The following is a 22,744-nucleotide window of genomic DNA, read 5'->3' on the forward strand; positions in this document are numbered from 1 at the left end:
TCCTACAGGAAATATTGGATCCTGGGCCTTCTCATCATCTCTAGCTGCATTTTTTTCCCTAGATGATCTCATCCAGATCTGTTTTAAGAAATCCTTCAGCTCCTGACTCCAAATGTACATCTCTCACCCTGACTGCCCCTCAGTTCCAGGCTCATAGATCCACGGTCCTACTTGCTAGCTCCTCTTGATCAATAACAGGTATCTCAAAATGAGCATATCCCAAACAGAACCACGACTCACAAAGCTGTAGAAGTCATCCTTAACACCACCCCTTTTAACATTCCTCACGCTCAGCCCAACAGCAAGTATTGTGTCATCTGCCTCAAAAATTGATTTTTTTTTTTTATTGGAGGAGAGCTGATTTACGATGTTGTGTTAGTTTCAGGTGTACAGCAAGGTGGCTCAGTTATACATATGCATATATCCACTCTTTTTTAGATTCTTTTCCCGTACAGGCCATTACAGAGCACCAGAATGGATCTTGAACGTGTCTACTTTTCTCCATTCTCACTGCCTAAACCTCCTTCCAGCCGCCCTCTTCTCTGACCTGTGGGAGCATCACACTGGTGACCTTATTGTTCTCTCCCCAGAAGAGAGTGATGTTTTCTTAAAGCCTAAATCATATAATGTTGTTCCCCTCCTTAAACCCCTTCAGTAGCTTCTTTATTTTAGAATAAAATCCAAATTCCTTACCTTCTCCTACAAGACCCTGCATGATCTGGCCCTCCTTGCCTCTCCACATTATTTCAAACAGATCACAGCCTCTCTCCTTTCCCTCTAAATTCACTGTCCTTTCTAGCCCTACAATATGTCAAGCTCTGCCCCATCTTCACACCTTTGCATTAACTCTTCCCTCTGCCTGGAAAACTCTAGCTCATAGCATGACTTGCTTCTTCTCCAACCTTCAGGTCCCAGCTCAGAAGTCACTTTCTAGAGGCTTTGTCTGACCTAACGCAGCCCACCCCCATTTCCAGTGACCTTACCATACCTGAAACCATCGTCATTTATTATCATTTCTCTGTCTCTCCCACTAGGGTCTAAGTTCCTGGAGCACAGCTTCTTAGATTTCTTTCTGTCACCAGCCACTGGAATATTCCTTGCTAAATAGCTACCTGGTTTAATGAATAAAGGACTACCATCAGCAAAAAGGCTTGGAATGAATCAGAAAGTGTTTTCATCTATCATGACTTCACTTCCAGATGGATATTTGGACTCTCAGATACCTGTAATTTTGGTTCGAGTCATTAATTTCCTTAAGTGGAAGCTAAGTTTTAATAGTATAGCTTCATTGTTTGAAAAACGGGCAGAAAGCATTCCTAGGGTGAGGATTTGTTCATTCATACTGTTAAGCTGTCATATGCTTTGAATAAAAAACACCAAGCAGAATTCTTTTTTGTGAACCTTGGGGTTGGGGTGGGGGGCAGGGCAAGACTTAAACTCTCCCCCTTTGGTTTATCTTACATCTCAGGCGTTTGGATCAGTGGCTCAAGGAGATCAGGGAGCCTGAAATCTGTGAACTGTCTCCTTAGAATAAACACCGACGCATCAGGATCATGTACTCTAAAGTCTCCTAATTCTGTCTCTGCTTCTCAGCTCCCCTCACATCCCTCTCTTACCTTCTGCTCCCTCTCTTCGCTGCTGCAGCTCCTAGGGCTCAGTACTGCCCATTGCAGCGGGGAGCACAGGCAGGCTGTCTGAGATGCCCAGGAGCTACAGTGGGAATGGCTAGGTTGCTGTGTCAGGCATGCCGGCCACCTGGCCAGAGCCCCTGGGACCCCTAGGCCACTGGGTTCATGAAGCCCACAGGAGGCGTGGGCCCCTTCTGCTGTCACTAATCTTTCCCAGCAGACTGTGGCCATGTGCCACCACGCTCTGTCCTCCACTTGCCACGCTGTAAGTGACCATTCCCAACACACAGGGTATCCTCACTCCGGGAAGTTGCCAGGTACCTTGTTTCAACTGAGAAACCTAGAGAAAGACTTGGGTGCGGGTGGGTGGCTGGCTGGATCAGGATGTTAATCCCATCATAATAGCTGATGAATCATCCTCTAAATGTGTAAATGATTGCTTTCTAGAACAGGGCTTGAGGGCAGAAATCCTACTAGACTTGTAAACAAAGCTACATCAGTTCTGTCGTCAGTTCAAGGAAGGTGTCATGACTACTATGTTGACTGGTCAGGGTCGGCTTACGGTTGAAATAACCCATTCCCAAACGTCAGTGGCTTAACCCCATAAAGGATTCCTCGTGTCACAATGCAGTCAGGTCAGCGGGGGTGGTGAAGGGGTGTCTCTGCCCCACACAATCCTCCAGGGACCCAGGCTCCTTCCTCCTGGTACAGAGGTTCTTAACCTGGAGTCCACAGGTCCCGGAAAGGGGGTGGACAGAATTCAGGGAGTCTGTGAACTTGGATGGAAGAAGAAGTATATCTTTATTGTCATGAATCTTTTAACTATAATATAGCATTTCCTGCAATTATGATCGAAGACATCAAACCACAATAAAGTTAATGCCACCTGTGACTTTAGTATCAATAGAAATCATGGATATTTTCATATCACCTTTCAATTTTAGCAGATATCATGAAATATCATTTATGCTTAACACTACTTTGAAATTATGGTAGTTACTAGACTCACTTAAAGATCTTGTTATTTAATGGGTTAAAGAGTACATATATTACCATTTCACAAAATTTTAAAATATTTTGATAGCTGTTTCAGTACTCTTGCAGTTTTTCGTAATCCTATGTATTTTATTTTAAACATTAAAAAACATTATTCAAGAAGGGGGCCATGGAATTTAACAGACTGCCAGAAGGGTTCATGGCAAACAAAAGATTAAAAATCCCTGATCTAAACAACAAGGTCTGACTATATAGCACAGGGAACTATATTCAATATCCTATGATAAACCATAATGGAAAAGAATATTTAGAAAAAGAATGTGTGTGTGTGTGTGTGTGTGTATGTGTGTGTGTGTATATATATATAAAACTGAATCACTTTGTTATACAGCAGAAATAAACACGACATTGTAAATCAACTATACTTCAATTTTAAAAATATTGAAAATTTAAAAATCTCTGATCTAGTGGTTCTACTGTCCCCTAAGTCCTTGGGTATCCCCTACCTCTAGTCAGCAGAGGGGGCTTGAGTGACATTGAGAAGTAGTTTAGGGACAAGGCTTAGAAGGAATGTGTGTCACTTCTGCCCATGTTCCCCTGGCCCTGACCCCACCTAACTGCAAGGGAGGCTGGGAAGTGAAGTCTAGTCTGTTCCCAGGCGAAAACGGGATGGGGCTTGGTGAGTACATGGAAGTGATTGTCACCGTGCCCATGGAAACAATTAGCAAAGAGACAGCAGTCCAACGACAAGCACCCTCCCTGGAGAAAACTCACTCCCTGTCAAATTCACTCCGGGAAGTATAATCATAATAAGACCATAATAGCTGCCATTGGTTGAATAATTACTCCCGTCAGTATTGCGCTAAATGATTCACTTTTATGACCTCATTCAATCCTCATAATAACCTTATGAGACAGGTACTATTGTTCCTACTTGATAAATAAGGAAACCAGGACCTGAGAAAGGCAGTCCAGAATCGGTGCTCTCAATTCCTGTGCTGGACTGTTTTGGAAAACTTCTGAGATCCTTGTAAGAGAAGATGGAACCGTATCCTGGTGGAGAGAGTGGTTCCTGGAACCAGACTCCCAAACTTCATATCCCAGCTTTGCTGGAAGCTGGCTCGTAGCCAGGGCAAGTTTTCCTGAAAGCTTTCCATGAATCTGTAAAATGGTGATAATAATAGCTTCCATCTTTTAGGATTAAGTGAGATAAATTCTTAGACTAGCACCTGGCACGTGGTAAGTGCCCAGTGAATGTTAGACACTGTCATTAATGCCTAAATGACACTGTGACCACCTCAATGAAAGTGAACTAAATGTTCCAGCAGGGCTCAGTATTCATGAAGGATGCAAGAAAATCTCTGAGGTCACCAAGATCCTCCCCAGCCAGGGGGTTTCCTAGAATGGTGTGCTGAGTTATAGTCAAGAGAATGGGACGCTGCTTCTTTTCTAATGAAGGAAAAAATTAAAATTGTTGGGTTAGTTTTCATTTTAATGTAACTTTCTCTCCCATGTATAGAACTCCATGAAGGTGATGTTCAAATGCCTCTGGAAAAACTGTGGGAAGGTTCTGAGCACTGCAGTGGGTATGCAGAAGCACATCCGGACCATTCATCTTGGGTAAGGCAGCCCTCCCTTCAGAGCTTGGCGTGTCTCCATCAGTTCGATCCAGGTCACTTGCACTCAGAATTACACACCACACTGTGCCTTAAAAATTCTGAACACAGGACTAGGGACTCAGCCAGCTGGATCTTCCTGATCACCATGGAGATGCCCACGGCAGATAACATAGGCCAGTATGGCAAGTGGAAAGAAGGTGACTCACATTTGTAAAGCCTCCCTAATATACTCACTAAGTCAGGGGTCCCCAATCCCAGGACCGAGGATCGGCACCCGTCCGTGGCCTGTTAGGAACCGGGCTGCACAGCAGGAGGTGAGCGGCGGGCAAGTGAGCGCAGCTTCACCTGCATTTACAGCCGCTCCCCATCGCTCGCGTTACCGCCTGGACCATCCTCCTCCACCACCCTCCCTGTGGAAAAATTGTCTTCCAGAAACTTTGGTCCCTGGTGCCAAAAAGGTTGGGGACCGCTGCACTAAGTGACATTAAACACGTCGCTGCTTGGAGCCTTAGGTCCTTCTGAAAATGAAGCTAATTATATCAGCCCTGCAGCGGCATGTGTGAGGGTCAAAACTAAAATGTATGCTAGAATAATTTGTAAAAGATGGGCCACTAGGGTAGGGTAGGGTAGGGTAGGGTAAGGGGTCCTTGAACCCCCTGAAATTGTCTGTAAAGTTAGATGTGCACTTTTTTCCCAGTGGAGTGTATTCGTGACTTTGAGCCTCAAAGGCAGATATAACCTGAAAAGGGTTTAAGAACCACAGTGACAATCAGTGCTGCTGTTGCTATTCTTATGATGCCTGATGACCTGCTCTATCATTTTCTGTTGCCCAGATAAGTCCTTTATTTGTACAACTGACACTTCCTTGTGTTATATAGAAACCATTCTAAGGAAAGATGAAACTAAGTTTCTAGCAACAGGGATTAGGGGGCCACTCCAGAGGGGCAATGGTAGTTCAGTTGCCTTGTGCTCTAGTCTCTGGGTTTTTCTTGTCCAGGAATCTGGGACTGAGAAGAGACCTTGAGAAGCTGTAAGTCATAACCAGTGTGCATAAGGCAAATCCAGATACATGACCAGCCCCCAAAATGCTTGGACACAGAGGAGCCCTTTCAAAAAGATGAGTGTTGAGAAATCAACACTACAGTCGCTTTGCCCAGCAAGGGATAAATTTAGGGAATGCATCATCCATTAAAAAAAGTGGTAGAGGGCTTCCCTGGTGGCGCAGTGGTTGAGAGTCCACCTGCCGATGCAGGGGACACGGGTTCGTGCCCCGACCCGGGAAGATCCCACATGCCGTGGAGCGGCTGGGCCCATGAGCCATGGCCGCTGAGCCTGCGCGTCCGGAGCCTGTGTTCCGCAGCGGGAGACGCCACAACAGTGAGAGGCCCGCGTACCGCAAAAAAAAAAAAAGTGGTAGAAAAAGAAAACAAGAACTGGTTCTAAGGTGATTTTGCTGATTGGTGTGGCTCGGCCCCTTCAGTGACTGGAGAGAAGCAGAGATCTATCTCCCTAACCTGTAGGCTTGGGATGCTGGAGACACAGCCAGACCCTTCCAGGGCACAGCACGTGGAAAGTCACCAAGCGCCGTGGGTGCGGCCCAGCAAAGCAGGGAGTCTGCTCCGCTAGCCTGAGGGTCCACTTCATCCTCCAGGAAACACCACACTGAAACACTGCGGGGCAGAATGCCCTCCTATTCCTAAAGGCTTCGGAGAAGGAGATCCTGCAGCTTCTCCCCTCAAACCTCACTGTCAGCACAGCTCACAGAGTAAATAGCTCAGAGTTCTTTAAAGGTTTAGGAAGGGCTTCTGGAAGCTATAATCAGGACTTGGGGTGTTTGTTTTAAGGTCTCTCTGCCCAACGATTCGAATCCTATTCAGCACTACACAGAAACACATGCCACATATATGTATTTATAGACTATAAACGGCATCACAGGATTTTCCTTTGAGCTTCTGGGGTGCTCTCGTGGTGGGTGAAATTCAGCGTGCAGCTGCTGTATTCACTGCCCTGGGATTCCCTTTTTACTCTGTGTGCTTCACATCGCCTTGGTGAATTAGGATTCACATCCCTGCCAGCCATCGCCCAGGAATGGGCCTGCGTTAGCAGGACTCCAAGGCTGCTCTGTCTGTGTATGAAGCTCTCATGGACCTGGGTGGGGTTCAGAAGGGGACCGCCTTTGCCTTAACCCATGTCCTCCATGATGTGACTGTAGGAGGATGGGGCATTTTTAATGAGTGTTGGCTGTGGGACCTAGGGGAAGAAGGGGGCATTCCAGAACCCCCAAATATGTGTCTTGCATCTGATGTAGCTGCAGTGCACACCATGTCAGTATAAAAAGTACACTGTTTTTCTCTTAAGTCTCACTCCATTCTTATACACCAGGGGCTGGTCCTGATTTATCCCCGTGTAGGACACACAGTTTCCCCCAGGCCTGTGTGTCTATTAGGTGGCACTCAGGCAGCCAGTAGCAACTCGGCCTGCCCTTTACTGGAGAGGAAGTGGGGACAGGAATAGAACAGGCGCACATTCTTCAGCCCACTCTCTGGGGTCTTCCGTGCTCTGCTTGTAGGAAAGCCAAGCCCAGCCTGACCTGGTACAGTGCAGACACCTCCCTAGACGCCTCCGCCTGAGATCTCAGGGGAAACGGAACGAGGCTGGGAGAAGCCCCCGATGTGGCTAAACCGAAAGGCCGAGGAGAAGGGGAGACTTGTGTTTTAAGTTCTATACAGGGATTGTAAGTGGGAAAAAAGTTTATTCCGAGTCAGTGTCCTGCGCCTGCTGGATGTGGTCATGAAATTTGGGGATGCCCCAGGGAAGGGAGATGTGCAGAGGCTATCCCATAAAACCAAGTGGCCAGATGTGCACCATTTCCCTAGAAATTCATAAATCCAATGAATGTTATTATTTACTCGACAGTTATTTTATGCAAAGCTTTCTGTGGAAAAGTACAATTTTCCATGTCTCCGGGAGAAAAACTGCGGAAGTACTAGAAGATATTTTTCCTGGTGATAGTAAACATTGAGGCTTTTTTTTGTACATATAAATTTATTAATTTTTGGCTGCCTTGGGTCTTCGTTGCTGCCTGTGGTCTTTCTCTAGTTGCAGCGAGCGGGGGGCTACTCTTCATTGCGGTGCGCAGGCTTCTCATTGCGGTGGCTTCTCTTGTTACAGAGCACGGGCTCTAGGCGCGCGGGCTCCAGTAGCTGTGGCATGCAGGCTCAGTAGTTGTGGCTCACGGGCTTAGTTGCTCCACGGCATGTGGGATCTTCCTGGACCAGGGACTGAACCTGCGTCCCCTGCGTTGGCAGGCGGATTCTTAACCACTGCACCACCAGGGAAGTCACAACATTGAGGCCTTTTAACATCAGCCTTATTTTTATTTAATACGCACTCAGTGCTTATTATGTGTGCGGTACACTTCTAAGCATGTATGCAGTAGGCCTCCATACCTGCAGCTGCGGAACCCACAGATATGGTGGGCCAGCTGTGCTATGTCATTTTTTTTGTTGTTGTTTGTTTGTTTGTTTGTTTGCTGTACGCGGGCCTCTCACTATTGCGGCCTCTCCCGTTGCGGAGCACAGCCTCCGGACGCGCAGGCTCAGCGGCCATGGCTCACGGGTCCAGCCGCTCTGCGGCATGTGGGATCCTCCCGGACCGGTATGTCATTTTATATAAGGGTGCAGGCTGCCAAAATCACACACACAGCTAGAAGCTGTCAGGATTTGAACCCAGGAGATCCGACTCCAGAATTCATGCTGGGAATCACTGTGCTATAACATCAGCTTCCTTCGTTCATTCATTCAACATTTAATAGGCACCTACTGTAGGCCAGATGCGCTGATATATGTGTAGTGTGACACAAAGATGAACAAGACATAGCCCTAGAGAATCAGTCTTAGGGAGGCGACAGGGGTTTAAAAAAAAATTGCAGAAATGTACCAAGTCATTACATAAAGTGAATTAAATAAACTGAACGCACCTCACAGGGAGCTCAGAGGATCTAACAGTTCGGAATTAAATCCTAACACCTAACGTGCAAAATACTTCCCCGATTTGAGAGCTCAGGTCACTTCCACCTCCCACCTCTCGCCCGGCCACTGTCAACTGCTCCACAGTCTGCTGGCTGGCCTCCCACCCCTCTTGCCCTCCTCTCCTCTATTCTCTCTCCAGACAATTGCCAGAGTGATCCTTTTAAAAAGTAACTTATGAGGGCTTCCCTGGTGGCGCAGTGGTTGAGAGTCCACCTGCCGATGCAGGGGACACGGGTTCGTGCCCCGGTCCGGGAAGATCCCACATGCCGCGGAGCGGCTGGGCCCGTGAGCCATGGCCGCTGAGCCTGCGCGTCCGGAGCCTGTGCTCTGCAACGGGAGAGGCCACAACAGTGAGAGGCCCGCATACCGCAAAAAAAAAAAAAAAAAAAAAAGTAACTTATGAGTCTATTTCTGTTTTGTAAATAAGTTCATTGGTATCATTTTTTTAGATTCCATATATAAGTGGTAGCATATGATATTTGTCTTTGTCTATCTTACTTCACTTAATATGAAAATCTGTAGGTCCATCCATGTTGCTACAAATGGCATTAGATGGCATTAGAAAACAAACTTATGGCTACCACAGGGCATAGCATGAGAGGGGGTGAACTGGGGAGAGATAAGTTAGGAGCTTAGGATTAACAAATACACAGTACTGTATATAAAACAGATAAACAACAAGGACTTACTGTATAGCACAGGGAACTATGCTCAATCTCTTGTAATAACCTATAATGGAAAAGAGTCTGAAAAAGAATATATATATGCTTTATATATATATATATATATATATATATATATAATAAAAATATATGTATGTAATTACTTTGCTGTACACCTGAAACTAACACAACATTGTGAATTAACTATACTTCAATTTTAAAAAATAAAAAAATAATAAAAAGTAACTCAGAGTCCTCAAAATCCCTGGAAGCTTCCATCACATTCAGGACAAAATCCCGTCTTTCCCCAGGGCTACAAGGCCCTGTGCGATCTTGCCTCTGCCTTCCTTGCCACGCTTCTCTCCTTACTCTCTGCCTGGTGCCCCGAGCACCAGCCGCCTGCCTCTCTGCCCTTCTTGGAAAGTGCCAGGACAGCCCACCCCAGGACTCTGTGCATTCTTCCCACATGGTTCCCACATGGGTTTCTGCCTCACCTCATATAGACGTCTGCTTAAATATTACCTCCTCGGAGAGTCTTCCTCTGAACACACTATTTAAAATAATGCCCCCGTCATTTAAGCTGATTAAGGACACTCTTAATGCTGCTTAATTTTTCTTTCTGGGATGTATCACTACCTGATGTATTAAATGTCTATTTCCTTATGGGTTTACTTTTTTTATGAGTTATAGTCGATGTACAATATTTTATAAGTTACAGATGTACATTCTGGTAATTCACAATTTTTTAAGGTTATACTCCATTTATAGTTGTTACAAAATATTGACTATATTCCCTGTATTGTACAGTAATATATCCTTGTAGCTTATTTTATACATAATAGTTTGTACCTCTTAATCCTCTACCCATATACTGCCCCTCCTCCTTCCCCTCTCCCCACTGATAACTACTGGTTTGTTCTCTATATCTGTGAGTCTGCTTCTTTTCTGTTATATTCACTAGTTTGTTGTGTGTTTTAGATTCCATATATAAGTAACATCATACAGTATTTGTCTTTCTCAATCTGACTTATTTCACTTAGCGTAATACCCTCCAAGTCCATTCATGTTGTTACAAATGGCAAAAACTTCATTCTTTCTTAATGCCTGAGTAGTATTCCATTGTGTGTGTGTGTGTGTGTGTGTGTGTGTGTGTATCTCACATCTTCTATATCCTTCATCTGTTGATGGACACTTAGGTTGCTTCCATATCTTGGCAATTGTACATAATACTGCTATGAACATTGGGGTGCATGTATCTTTTTGAATTACTGTTTTGTTTTTTTTTTTTTTAGATATATACCCAGGAGTGGAATTGCTGGGTCATATGGTAGTTCTATTTTTAGTTTTTGGAGAAACCTCCATACTATTTTCCACAGTGACTACACCAATTTACATTCCCACCAACAGTGTACAAGTGTTCCCTTTTCTCCATATTCTTGCCAACATTTGTTATTTTTGTTCTTTTTGATGATAGTCATTCTGACAGGTTTAAGGTGATACCTCATTGTGGTTTTGATTTGCATTTCCCTGATGATTAGTGATGTTGAGCATCTTTTCATGTGCCTGTTGGCCATCTTCATGTCCTCTTTGGAAAAACATTTATTCAGATCTTCTGCCCACTTTTTAATAGGGTTGTTTTTTTTTTAATGTTGAGTTAATGAGCTATTTATATATTTTGGATAGTAACCCCTTATCGGTCATATCACTTGCAAATATTTTCTCCCATTCAATAGGTTGTCTTTTTGTTTTGTCAGTGGATTCCTTTGCTATGCAAAAGTTTTCAAGTTTAATTAGGTCCCATTTCTTTATTTTTTACTTATATTTCCTTTGCTTGGAGACAGATCCGAAAATTATTGCTACAATTTATGTCAAAGAGTGTTCTGCCTATGTTTTCCTCTAGCAGTTTTATGGTGTCATGTCTTACATTTAGGTCTTTAATCCATTTTTAGTTTATTTTTGTGTATGGTATTAGGGAGTGTTCTTATTTCATTCTTTTACATGTTGCTGTCCAGTTTTCCCAGCACCACTTATGGAAGAGACTGCCTTTTCTCCATTGTATATTCTTGCCTCCTTTGTCGCAGGTTAATTGACCACAAGTGTGTGAGTCTATTTCTGGGCTCTCTATTCTTTTCCATTGATCTATGTGTCTGCTTTTGTGCCAGTGCCATACTATTTTGATTACTATAGCTTTATACTGAAGTCAGGGAGCATGATTCTTCCAGCTCTGTTCTTTCTGAAGATTGTTTTAGCTATTTGGAATCTTCTGTGTTTTCATACAAATTTTAAAATTATCTGTTCTAGTTCAGTGAAAAATACCATTGGTATTTTGACAGGGATTACATTGAATCTGTAGATGCCCTTGGAGAGTGTGGTCATTTTAACAATATTAATTCTTCCAATCCAAGAACACGGTATATTTTTCCATCTGTTTGTGTTGTCTTCAATTTCTTTCATCAGTGTCATACAGTTTTTTGAGTACAGGTCTTTTACCTCTTTAGGTAGGTTTATTCCTACGTATTTTGTTCTTTTTGATGTGTTCCATTATGGGTTTCTTGTCTGCCTCTCCCCCTAGACTGGATGTTCCATCAGGGCAGAGTCTATTTATGTTTTGTTCACTGTAATAGTGGGACTCTAAAAAAAGAGCCAGGACATAGTAGGCTCTCAGTGAATTGTTGTTGAATAATTGATTGATTGATTGGTTGATTAATTGAATAAATTGCTTTAGGAAGTTAAGGAAGGCTTCCCTGGAAGTGGACAGCTGAGTGTTGCAGGATAGGTAAGAGTTTGCCAGGCAGACAGAACAGAGGAAAAGCATTCCAGACAGAAGGACCAGCATGTGATGTGCCAGATTTCAAGGCAAGAAAATGGCTTGGGTGAGTAGGATTGTTTTGCTCTCTTTTGCATTAGGCGTGTTGGGGAGTCTGACTACAGTGATGGAGAAGAAGACTTTTACTACACTGAGATCAAGCTCAACACAGACTCGGTGGCAGACGGACTGAGCAGCCTGGCCCCGGTTTCGCCCTCCCAGTCCCTGGCTTCGCCTCCTACTTTCCCCATCCCAGATTCCAGCAGAACAGAAACTCCTTGTGCCAAAACTGAGACAAAATTGATGACACCCTTGAGCCGCTCTGCTCCCACCACCCTCTACCTCGTGCACACCGACCACGCTTACCAGGTGACTGGCAAGGGACCGTGAGAGTAATCACTTTACTCCTGACCAAAAGCAGTAGCATTCTGACTCTTTTTCTCCTTTTAAAGCCAGAATCTCGCACAGATGAAACCCTGTAGGTCCTTGGACTTTGCAGTACTGATTGAAGATCTGATCCCTGAGACGCTGTTATGAGAATTAAAATCCTTAATACTGTAAAACTCTCAGAAGGGAGCCTGGCACATGATATAAGTGCCTGTTAAATAAAAAATAAAATAAGTGAAAAGATGAGCATTGAAAAGTGCTGACACAATGCCACTTTCGTCCTGCACCCCAGTCTGGGACTTAGTGCACTCCCTTCTGAATTGGTAACTCACTCTCTCAGACTGGAGCTCTGGTTGTCAGTGTTCCCCAAATCAACAGTGTCAGCATCACCTGGAAACTTGTTAGAAATGTATATTTCTTGGGTTTGCCCCAGACCTGTGGGACCAGAAGGAGGGGTGGGGCTGAGCAGTCTGTGTTTAACAGACCTTCTAGGGGATTCTCCTTCACTCCAAAGTCTCAGAAGACCTTAGAGACAAATCCTGCAAATACAGGACACGGCTAAAGCTCCTTTTCCCCCAGCAATTATGAACTCTTTTAAGTGTTGATTTAGTAAGATTTCAATACACTCAGATTTTTAAAAAAATTTTCCCATAATTATCAACCACCTTATGTAACATTTTAGAAGAAAAATCTCCTGTACATATTTGTAATTGTGTTCTCCCACCCTTGTTTTATAAACACTTTCCGTAGAACTGAATATATAACCGAATTCAATTAAGTAAAAACATTAAATGGTTTTAATCATTCTTTTGTTAGGGATCTACTTTTTAGTCTATCCAGCTTTTTAATTGTCATTAGTAAATCTACAGAGGATACCTCTGTGCCAGTAGCTTTATTTTTTCCTTAGATTTCCAGAAGAGTAATTATTGAATCTTAGGCTATAACATGAACAGCTATGTATTGCCAGTTACAAAACCACTGTCACTAGCAGCTGTATGTATAAAAGTAGAAAAACTAAAGCAGTAGAGGAAGAATTCAGCCATTTATTTCGTAGACTTCAACTCAAGAGCAATAGAATAGAGCTACTTATTAAATTAGTTGATGCAATAACTTTCATTCCTGACTCTTCTTAACGGCAGTCAAAAGAATTATTCATTCCTTTGTTCTTGTTTGTCAGTGTTGCATTTAGGTCCGAAATCGTGGGCTTGAACCAACTTAATTAAATTATTTTGCTTATCTATATAATGAGAGTTGGAACACACACTAAGGGGTCTAGAAATTCCTTCCCAAACCATATATTCACAGTATTGGGATTTTTCTGTTTACAGATATTATAAATGCTCAGCATAAAAATATTAGAAACATAAGCAAAGAAAGAAAATCCATCCTTAGTCCCAACAACAAGAAAGCCCCTTGGTTCATATTTTTGGTATGTCCTTCAAAAGTATTCTATGTGTGTATGTATACTCATTTTTTTAAAAAAATGGAATCTATTGTAGTACTGTTTTCACTGTGCTTTGTTTTTCCCACTTAACATCCCATGAACATTTTCCCACGCCAATGCGTATTCTTCAACAACATCATTTTTAATGGCTCCGTGGCTATATCATGATATATCTACCCTTTTCCCTATTATTGGACATGTGTTTCCAGTTTTGTTAAATATAATACATAGTTCTGCAATGAACATCCTTATATCCATTTCCTGAGGATAAATTCTAGAAGTGGAATAGCTAACATACAGAACGCTAAGAATTTTTATCTGTATTGCCAAATTATCCTCCCAAAGTGTTGTAATTTACAACCTACCATCACTGCATAAAAAAGTGACTCCCCAACTTGATAGTGAGGAATTGTATACCACAGATGTCCTAAAATAGGTGTATGTATGTATAAGCAAATTTCTTTTCAGAAATCAGTAGTCAAAAACTCTCTCCTTTTATACCTTCAATTGCTTAGATAGATAAAAAGTTTATCTCTAGCTACTCTCTTTGACTGTGTTTAATTTCCTCCTGTTGTAATTTAGTCATTAATATAGCTGAGATTAGTTCTGAGGCCCTACTTTGGAAATGACAGCTTAAGACTCTGAGGTGAAATGTTCTTTCATAACAACTTCCTCTGTTTTCTATTTGACAGGCCACGCCCCCTGTGAACATTCCAGGATCGGCCAAGTTCACCCCCAATGGCAGCAGCTTCAGCATATCTTGGCAGTCTCCTCCAGTTACCTTCACAGGCATTCCAGTAAGTAAAAAAGCAAAAAGCCAGAAATCTGGTCAAAGCCAAACGTATATTTAGAGAACAAATTGTAGAAACATGCAAGAAAAAGATGAAAATTGGCATGCCAGAAGAATTCTTTTTTTTTTTTTTTAAATGATATTTGTAAACTCAGCGAGGTGTCTCGTGGTCCAGACAGGCCCAACTTCTTTGTAAAAAGGTGTTTTGACTGGAATTTTAGAAACTAAAAGACAGTTTCATCTGTTGATAAACAACTTGTTGGAAATATATCAAGATATTTTGTGTGGGTGGCGTATTTGTATGTTTCCAAAAAGCTTTATAAAATTAATAGCTGAACTCAGACCCTGAACATAAAAGAAAGAGATCCTATACGTAAATGGCATTTATCATTATGAGTAACTTTATAAGATTTGACTTTGAAATTGTTTGTGGGTATGTCATTTTGCAAGTTCAAATAGTAGAAATTGAAATCACTTTTTTTCTTCCAAAGCCTGAATAGCCCATGCTGAGGGGTAATTTGCAAATAAATGAGTGCTGAAATATGCCATCGGGTTTAAGTAGTATATAAGAATTGATTTGACATGGTAAATGATTACTGTCTGAAAACTCAGCATGAATGTGCTTGATTCTTAACTATTCATTTCAAAAGATATCGGGTCTTTTATAGCTTATCACAGAATATCCATAGACCCCCATACCGCTGATGCTCAAGGGGGTTTATAACTCCTGATAAGGTTCAGGAAAGTGGCTTATGATGATAGACATTAACCTTATTTTCTCCTCTCCACCCCTCTCCCTATGGACCTCACAAAAGCTTCTTATTGCAACCACTGGCAACTCCCAGAGGTTTCCAGCAAATACCAAGGCCTCCTGTGGAGCTGATAAAAATGAAAGTGGCTCAGTCAATTACGCTGTGCTCTGTCAATGAATATTTATTAAATTCCCTAGAGGAATAGTCAACAATAAAAAGCATCCTGCTGGCAGCAATTGAAGGAGAATTTGTGGCTTCCAGAAAAGACTCCTAGAATAGGATTTTTAAACAGGATCATGGATCTGGAATAATTATGAAAGGTGCCTCCTTCACAAAGAGTGGAAGTGCTGGTTGTTCTCAAAAAGCAAGAATACGATGAATGCCCTGTTAGTAAACATTTAAAAAGAATAGCTTAGACATGTAGGTATTAGTTTTGTTTCTGGCAGGAACAGTGATCCCCTAAGGTGGGTGTCAGAGGTAAGCAATCAGCCCTTTTGGCGACTTTTTTTTTTTTTTTTTTTTGGATAGACATAAAAAGACCCAGAGTGGCTCTGGACATGACATTTGAGACAACCCTTCTAAGCCAGCAAGGCAGCTACAATCACAGAATGACAGAGACCTGCTATTCTGAATTCTGTTCCTTCCCTTCTTCGATTTGAGCAGAATTTTCAAGAGCATCTCCCTAAAGCTCGTCTGGTTTAAAAACAAGTATAGTGTGTAGACAGAACAGCCCAGTTCAGACTTCCTTTCAAATTACCTCTATGACCAGCCCAAATGGAGTATTTTCCCCTTTGTTCTATTAATTAAATCATCTCCTTCTGAAGTATAGTGTGACATCACGCTGTGTGGTTGTTTTTTTTTTAAACTGGGGTATAGTTGCTTTACAATGTTGTATTCGTTTCTACTGTACAGTGAAGTGGAGTTCCCTGTGCTATACAGCAGGTTCTCATTACTTATCTATTTTATACATATTAGTGTATACATGTCAGTCCCAATCTCCCAGTTCATCCCACCACCACCCCTGCTTTCCCCCCTTGGTGTCCATACATTTGTTCTCTACGTCTGTGTCTCTATTTCTGCCTTGTAAACCGGTTCATCTCTACCATTTTTCTAGATTCCACATATATGTGTTAATATACGATGTTTGTTTTTCTCTCTCTGACATTTCACTAGTTCCATGTCCTCCAAAGTTCCTAAATGTCTTACACGGTAGGATACCAGCCAGGATACCTCCTCTTGTTGGTTTTTTTAACAGTGAAATTTTAAAACTCTTCTCTCTGTGGACACTGTGGACAGAGTCCCTCATTTTGCTATCGATTGGTTACCAGGGATGTTCTGGACTAGAGCTTTGACAGAAAGTACATAGAGTAACTGAGTTAACTAGGTATCCCACTAAAATCCTATGTGAGCTTCTAATTTATCCTTTCGCCAGAGAATTCCCAATCTATCTGGTTTTAGACTGTTTCAGCAGTTAAACTTGCCATCGCTATCTAAAAATAAAGGTAAGGGGATGGAGGGAGCTGCCATTTTCGAAGACTTTTGTTTAATTCTAGAAAGAAGACAAGGAGGCTTACTACTAAAAATGTTCTTCATGTTGCCCTACTCTCTATCAATGCTTTTTTTAAAAGAAAAAAAAACTGGCTGTTTGCTGTCCGCCCCCTTCTACAGGGAGCTGGATCTCACAACTCCACACCACCCAGGCATAGGACTGTCACATGTCCACTGGCTGGGTGCCAGCAACCATCCCTGAATTCTCCAGGGGTGCTAGTCTCGCCTCTAGAAGACAGGGAACCAGGCTGACTCTGAGAACATGTGAATCCCCACCTCCTAAATTCGTGTAATAGGATTTTCAGACAGAACCTCTAAAAGTTTTAAATGATAAGGTACTAGTATCCGTGGTGGCTTCAACTTTATCCCAACTGAAGAACAGAGCAGTTGCCATTTTATTAAATCCTCATTAAAGAACACATTTCTTGTTGTACTCCAAAGCAAGTACTCTGAGGTTGTCAACCCCATTTAAGGTTTCCTTTTCTCCCATGTCTTTGAGACCTGGTATTGAAGAGGGGATGCTTTTGTATGCTTCCTAGAAAGTAGAAATAATCTCCTTCTGCGAAATCCCAAGGTTTGAAGAATTTTATTTATTCATTTGCCTACACTGGACTTCCTGAATTTGGGGCTTTAATAAGTTCCCTGGGTAAGACCTCTTCCCGGAGGTGTATAGCCCAGAAGGTCGATCTGCATATTCACCAATGGAACGTTTCAGTCTTTTCTAGCCCAAGGCTATGGACCTAGGGGTAGGGAGAAGACCATGGTTAATTACTGCTTTCTTTGACCTGTTTTCCCCCAATGACCCCTAATTATCTCCATTTCTTTCCCTCTCTTTTCATGGCAGAAAGCTGAGAGCTCTTGGCCCTTGTGTGTTAGTCTACCATAATAAACTGGGTGACTTAAGCATCCCACATTTATTTTCTCACAATTCTGGAGGCCAAAAGTCTCAGATCAGTGTGCTAGCTGATTCAGTTCTTGGTGAGGGCTCTCCTGCTGCCTTGTCAGGGGCCAACTTTTTGATATGTCCTCACATGGCCTTTTCTTTTGGGGGGTAGGGAGACAGAGAGAGAGCCCTTTGGTGTCTCTTCTTCTAAGGGCACTAATCCTATTGGATCAGGGTCCCACCCTTTGGACCTCATTTGTCTTTAATTACTTCCTTAGAGACCCCATCTCCAAATACAACCACACTGAGAATTAGGGCTTCAACATGTGAAGGGGGGTGGAGCGGACACAAAATCCAGTCCATAATAGGCCCCATGCAAGCAAATAGGAGCTAATCAACCTGCTATCCAAGGGCCATTCCAAGAGGCTTCAGGCCAGAAAGACAGTCTCCAGACCTGAAATAGTAGTGCTTAATTGTTAGCTCTTTAGCTGGTTTGTTTTTTATTAACACTTTGATGGAGGGTTCAGAATATTATGTTAGAAGAGATTAAAACCAAGACAAGGGGCTCTTTTTCTTTTTTTTTCCCATTTGGGAGATAGAAAATCACAAAGAAAAGAAATTTCTCCAACATAGTTACAGAAGGACACAACCTCTGTATTACTGCTCTGGTGTGAGGCAAGTCCTGACTGGGATTTACAAGCCGTGACCTCTAGCCGGTCACAGGACCTCTTTCAAGCAATGCCCTTGACTCAGCTCTACGACAACCACCTTGTATCGTTGTATCATTGAACACAGTGCCTGGCACTGGCTGACATTATGTTGTACTTCCTAGTGTTGTTACCTGTGACATGTCTCATTACTGTAAAACCGGGGGCAGAGAAAGTGGATTCTCCCTATCTGGGGTTGACTCATATAACACAAATATACTCAACATATGGGAAAAATTAGCCACGATTTTTGCAGACTATGATTTAGAATTCTTTAAACTCTTCTGAGGTCACACCTAATCAGGAGACAAATTACAGGCATATATAGCCCATTTTAGTTATTTAGAAATAATACCATACAGCACTCTCTCTAAGTGTATTATATGCTTTATAAAACATGTCCCCAAATAGAACTTAAAAATGGTTAAGATGTAAAACAAATAACTCTGGAATGTGGAGGCCAGTGGGAGAAGGAGCCGAATCATGTTTTCCAGGGCTTTATTCCAGGGCACACAATACTGCCATCAGTTACGAGGCAGGATGGAAGAGAGAAAAAGCGGGGCTTTGACACCATTCAGAACCAAGTTCCAAGGTCGGCTGGTGTCAGACAGCCCATATTCAAATCCCGGGTCCGCCATTTACTTTTTGCGTGGCCTCAGCAACTTCCTTAACTTCTCCATTTCCTCATCTATAAAGTGGAAGTGAGGGCTCCCCTGGTGGCGCAGTGGTTGAGGGTCCGCCTGCCGATGCAGGGGATGTGGGTTCGTGCCCCGCTCCGGGAACATGCCACCTGCCGCGGAGCGGCTGGGCCCGTGAGCCATGGCCGCTGAGCCTGCGCGTCCGGAGCCTGTGCTCCGCGACGGGAGAGGCCACAGCAGTGAGAGGCCCGCGTACCGCAAAAAAAAAAAAAAAATCTCCAGGAAAGCTCCCGATCAATAGCCGGAGGATATTGATCCTCCCACAGAACTAAGCCGCACGCTGGTGTGTGAACAGGGTCCTGGCTTCCACTATGCTGCAGCCTGTAGAAACCCAGGTCTGTTGTAGAACGGGAGGGGCTGCCATCAGACAGGACTAGACACGAAACACGTGTGCCCTCAACTCCAGACTTAAGAAAGCCGTTAGCAGAAATAAGGTAGAGAAGGGTTCTTCCTGCAGTGGGTCCAAACCTGCCCCTCATTCCTCCCCTAAACCTATGAGGTCACCAGTTTTCTAATTTCAGTTAAGTGGCACCCTCATCCCTCCAGCCTCTCAGGCCAGGACCTAGGAGGCATCCTTGATTCATCGAAAGATTTGTCCTCTTATTTTCTGTCCTATATCCCATCTATCAGCAAGTCCCGGACTCTGCCTCTACAGGATACAAATCCAGCCCCTTATCCCCACCACTACCACATTCTCATCTAAATCACCAGTACGTTTTTCTCCTGAAACAGTGCAAAAGGCTCTTAAGCGGTCCTCGGGGTTCCTGTCCAGGCTCTTGCTAACCCATTCTCCAAGGAGCCAGAACGATCTTTGTAAAGCGTTAACCAGATGTCTCACTTTCTTAAAACGCTCCACTGGCTTCCTTTGCACTTAGAATCACCTTCAAATTCCTCATCACAGCTCCAAGACATGACCTGAACCCACCACCTCCCGTCCTCCCGCCTTCCTCCTGCCTCCCATGCATTGTCTCCCGGCCCCACTGGCACTCTGCACCTGGGAGGCCTTGGCCCTTGCCCGCCCCCTTTCCCCGGAGTGCTCTGTAGATCAAGAAGCCTTCCCTCACCACCCTGAACAAATATGTCCTCTCCTTCCATCACGCTTGGCCTGGTAGCCTATTTTATTTTCTTCAGGCACTTATCACTAAAATGCCCTTACTTGTTTTTGTAGTTATTGTCTATCTCCCCACTAGAATGTACACTCCATGAGGGCAGAGACTTTGTCTTGTTCAGTGCTGTATCCCCACAATCTAGAACAGTGCCTGGGGCATAGTAAGTATTTAATAAATATTTGTTGAATGAAGAGCATTTTATAATCTCATATCACCCCACACAAAATTGACATATGGCAATTCTGCAACCTTAGAACCTTCCACGTTATCCCTGGCTGATGGAAACAGTGTCACTGTTGTGTCACCTAAACATTTCCAGTTGTCTGACTGAATAAAGAGGTACTCTTGGGATTCTACAAGTTCTACAATAATTTTTAGAACAAAAATTTTTTTCATTGTCCTGAGCACTTAAAAACAAGTCATATGAGGATATTCTAGATCATCTACAGTGGTAGTAAACTCTGAAGCGTTCACTCCCTCTACTGTGCTAATATGCATCCTGGTCCCGATGGGATGGGGGATGCGAGTGGGAGGTGGGGATTCTGCTTCTGGAAGAACCCACATCAAATGCAGACACTGAACTCCAAAGCTTTGGTTTTTAAAAAATTATGTATGTCACTCACCTCTGCTGGCCCTCAATCCACCTAACTTTAGCAAAAAGCAAAGACCAATGGTACAGAATAAATGAGACTCATGGCAATAATGGTTTAAAATGTTAGGGTTTTTTTTTCTTACGTGTTTAATTTTTTTTTAATTAATGACTAGGAAAATAACACTTATGTACATTCCTTTACATTGAAAGAAAATAGAAAATACTGGTCCCTGTACTAGAGAAAATCAATTCTATGGAATGTTCCCATGACTGTTGGTTGGTACTGGTATTTCTGTGGTCATGTTGGCTTCTAAGTGATTAAGTTGATCAATTTATTAGATGTTTGCTCTTTTGTATATGGCAATATTGTATATTTACTTGAAACATCATTTATCTTTTGTTATAAAATTAGTTTTGTGTAGCTTTTGAGAATCCCATTTGCTGGGAAGATATTTAGTGCTAGGTGAGCACGTGATACAAAGAGAATAAGTGAGAAATGCAAGAGGAATGGAGAACAAAGGGGACCCTCCCATCATTATGACTGAGAGGTGGGGCATAAGGGGGTTAAACACATGCTCTGGCATCAGGGAGAGCTCACTGCAGCCCTGGCCATTGCAAGTTCCATGACCTGGGGCAAGTTATTTAACCTCCCTGTGCTTGGTTTCCTCATCTATAAAATAGGAACAGTGAGTACTTATCAGGTGGAGTAGATGTAAAAGTAAAGCTGTTGTCAGTGACCCTGGCACATAGTGGATGCTCACTAAGTACTACAAGGTTGACATTCATTCTTGATTTGCTCGGGATCTTTGCTTCTTGCCATTATCCCTGTTCAGACCCCAGAGTTTGCTATATGGACGTCTTATGCAAGAAGCCATTTATTTACTGGCTGTGAATGATCTAACTGAATAAACAGAAGGCGGAGATCCACATTGTGTGTTGCCACTGACTAGCTGTATAATCTCAGAGAACTCTCTTAACTTCTTTTCTTCTTTAAAAGAGAGACAGATGAGGCTTGGAATAGGAATTTGCTTTAAGGTTTAAAATATTCAAGTGAAAATAGGCAACTGGGAATGCAGAGATGTTGTGAAGTCATGAGATTTGTAAAGTATTCATTGTTGCTGGGTCTTTTCTGTTGGGGGATGCCTTTAAATTCCACCATGAGCATCACCCCATCCATTTTAACATGTGGTCTCTGTGAAGGAAGCACAGCCTCTCCGTGTCTGATGGTTGGGTACCCCTGCCCACGTGGCAAAGGCTAACGAAATGCATGGTGAGGAGAGCCTGCCCCGTTAACTTTGTTTTCCATGTGCTTACTAGGTGTCACCAACCCACAGTCACCCAGTGGGCACAGGAGAGCAGAGACAGCACACTCACACCGTCTTGTCCTCCCCACCCAGAGGGACGGTCAGCCTAAGGTATGACTGCTTGAAACCCCACAATGCCTCCTCTCCAGGGAATTAACTGAAAAATAAAACAGCGAGGAAAAGAGAAACCAGAGATACAATCTTCATAAAATTCCCCTGAAATGGATGAAACACCCTTTCTTTTGTTCCCATGGTTTTCCCCATCTATTAACTCTTGATAAAGATTTGTTATTTTTCTGGGGTCACAGTTTACAGTAAATTTTCTTGCAGAATAGGTAATGCTGATTACAGGGTCTCTTTAAAGCCGTGTTGCATTAACGTCTGTATGAAATGAAGTACAAAATAGAGTTTTTAATCCAGATCAAGGAGGTCCTCGCCAGGATTCCCTTAACCAGAAGACTAGAAATTTGAGAAGCAAGAGAGCATTTGAAAGTACATATTTAAAAACTTGAAAGAATAATGCTCTCTACTGGTATTTCTTGTATTACTTATTTAATTCAGTGTTATGAAGATGCCCAAATGGACATGTCTACAAATGGACAGATAGAAGCTGAAGAGTACTGGAAGTACTAAAGTAGCAAGTTTTAACATTTCGGTGTCGTGGCTGTGAAAACATCCCACACAGGTTAACGGCCGAACCTATAGAGACCCCCTACTATGTTTCCTAACTTTTTCTAGATTTTTCCAGGGATTTTCAGCCCCGCAAAGGATGCCCATTGAATCCCTCA

General features: G+C 42.9%; 1 protein-coding gene across 1 annotated transcript in view; it reads left to right on the forward strand.

Moving 5' to 3' along the window:
• Positions 1-22,744, forward strand: part of ZNF704 (zinc finger protein 704) — a 207,001-nt gene that overhangs the window by 183,693 nt on the left and 564 nt on the right. The window contains exons 5-8 of the mRNA XM_082675153.1: positions 4,144-4,244; positions 11,844-12,111; positions 14,266-14,370; positions 21,970-22,067. Of these exons, the coding sequence (XP_082531279.1) occupies positions 4,144-4,244; positions 11,844-12,111; positions 14,266-14,370; positions 21,970-22,067 (572 nt within the window). The remainder of the gene's footprint in view (positions 1-4,143; positions 4,245-11,843; positions 12,112-14,265; positions 14,371-21,969; positions 22,068-22,744) is intronic.

The sequence above is a fragment of the Grampus griseus genome, assembly GCF_964374135.1.
Source record: "Grampus griseus genome assembly, chromosome: 17".
Lineage (NCBI taxonomy): Eukaryota > Metazoa > Chordata > Mammalia > Artiodactyla > Delphinidae > Grampus > Grampus griseus.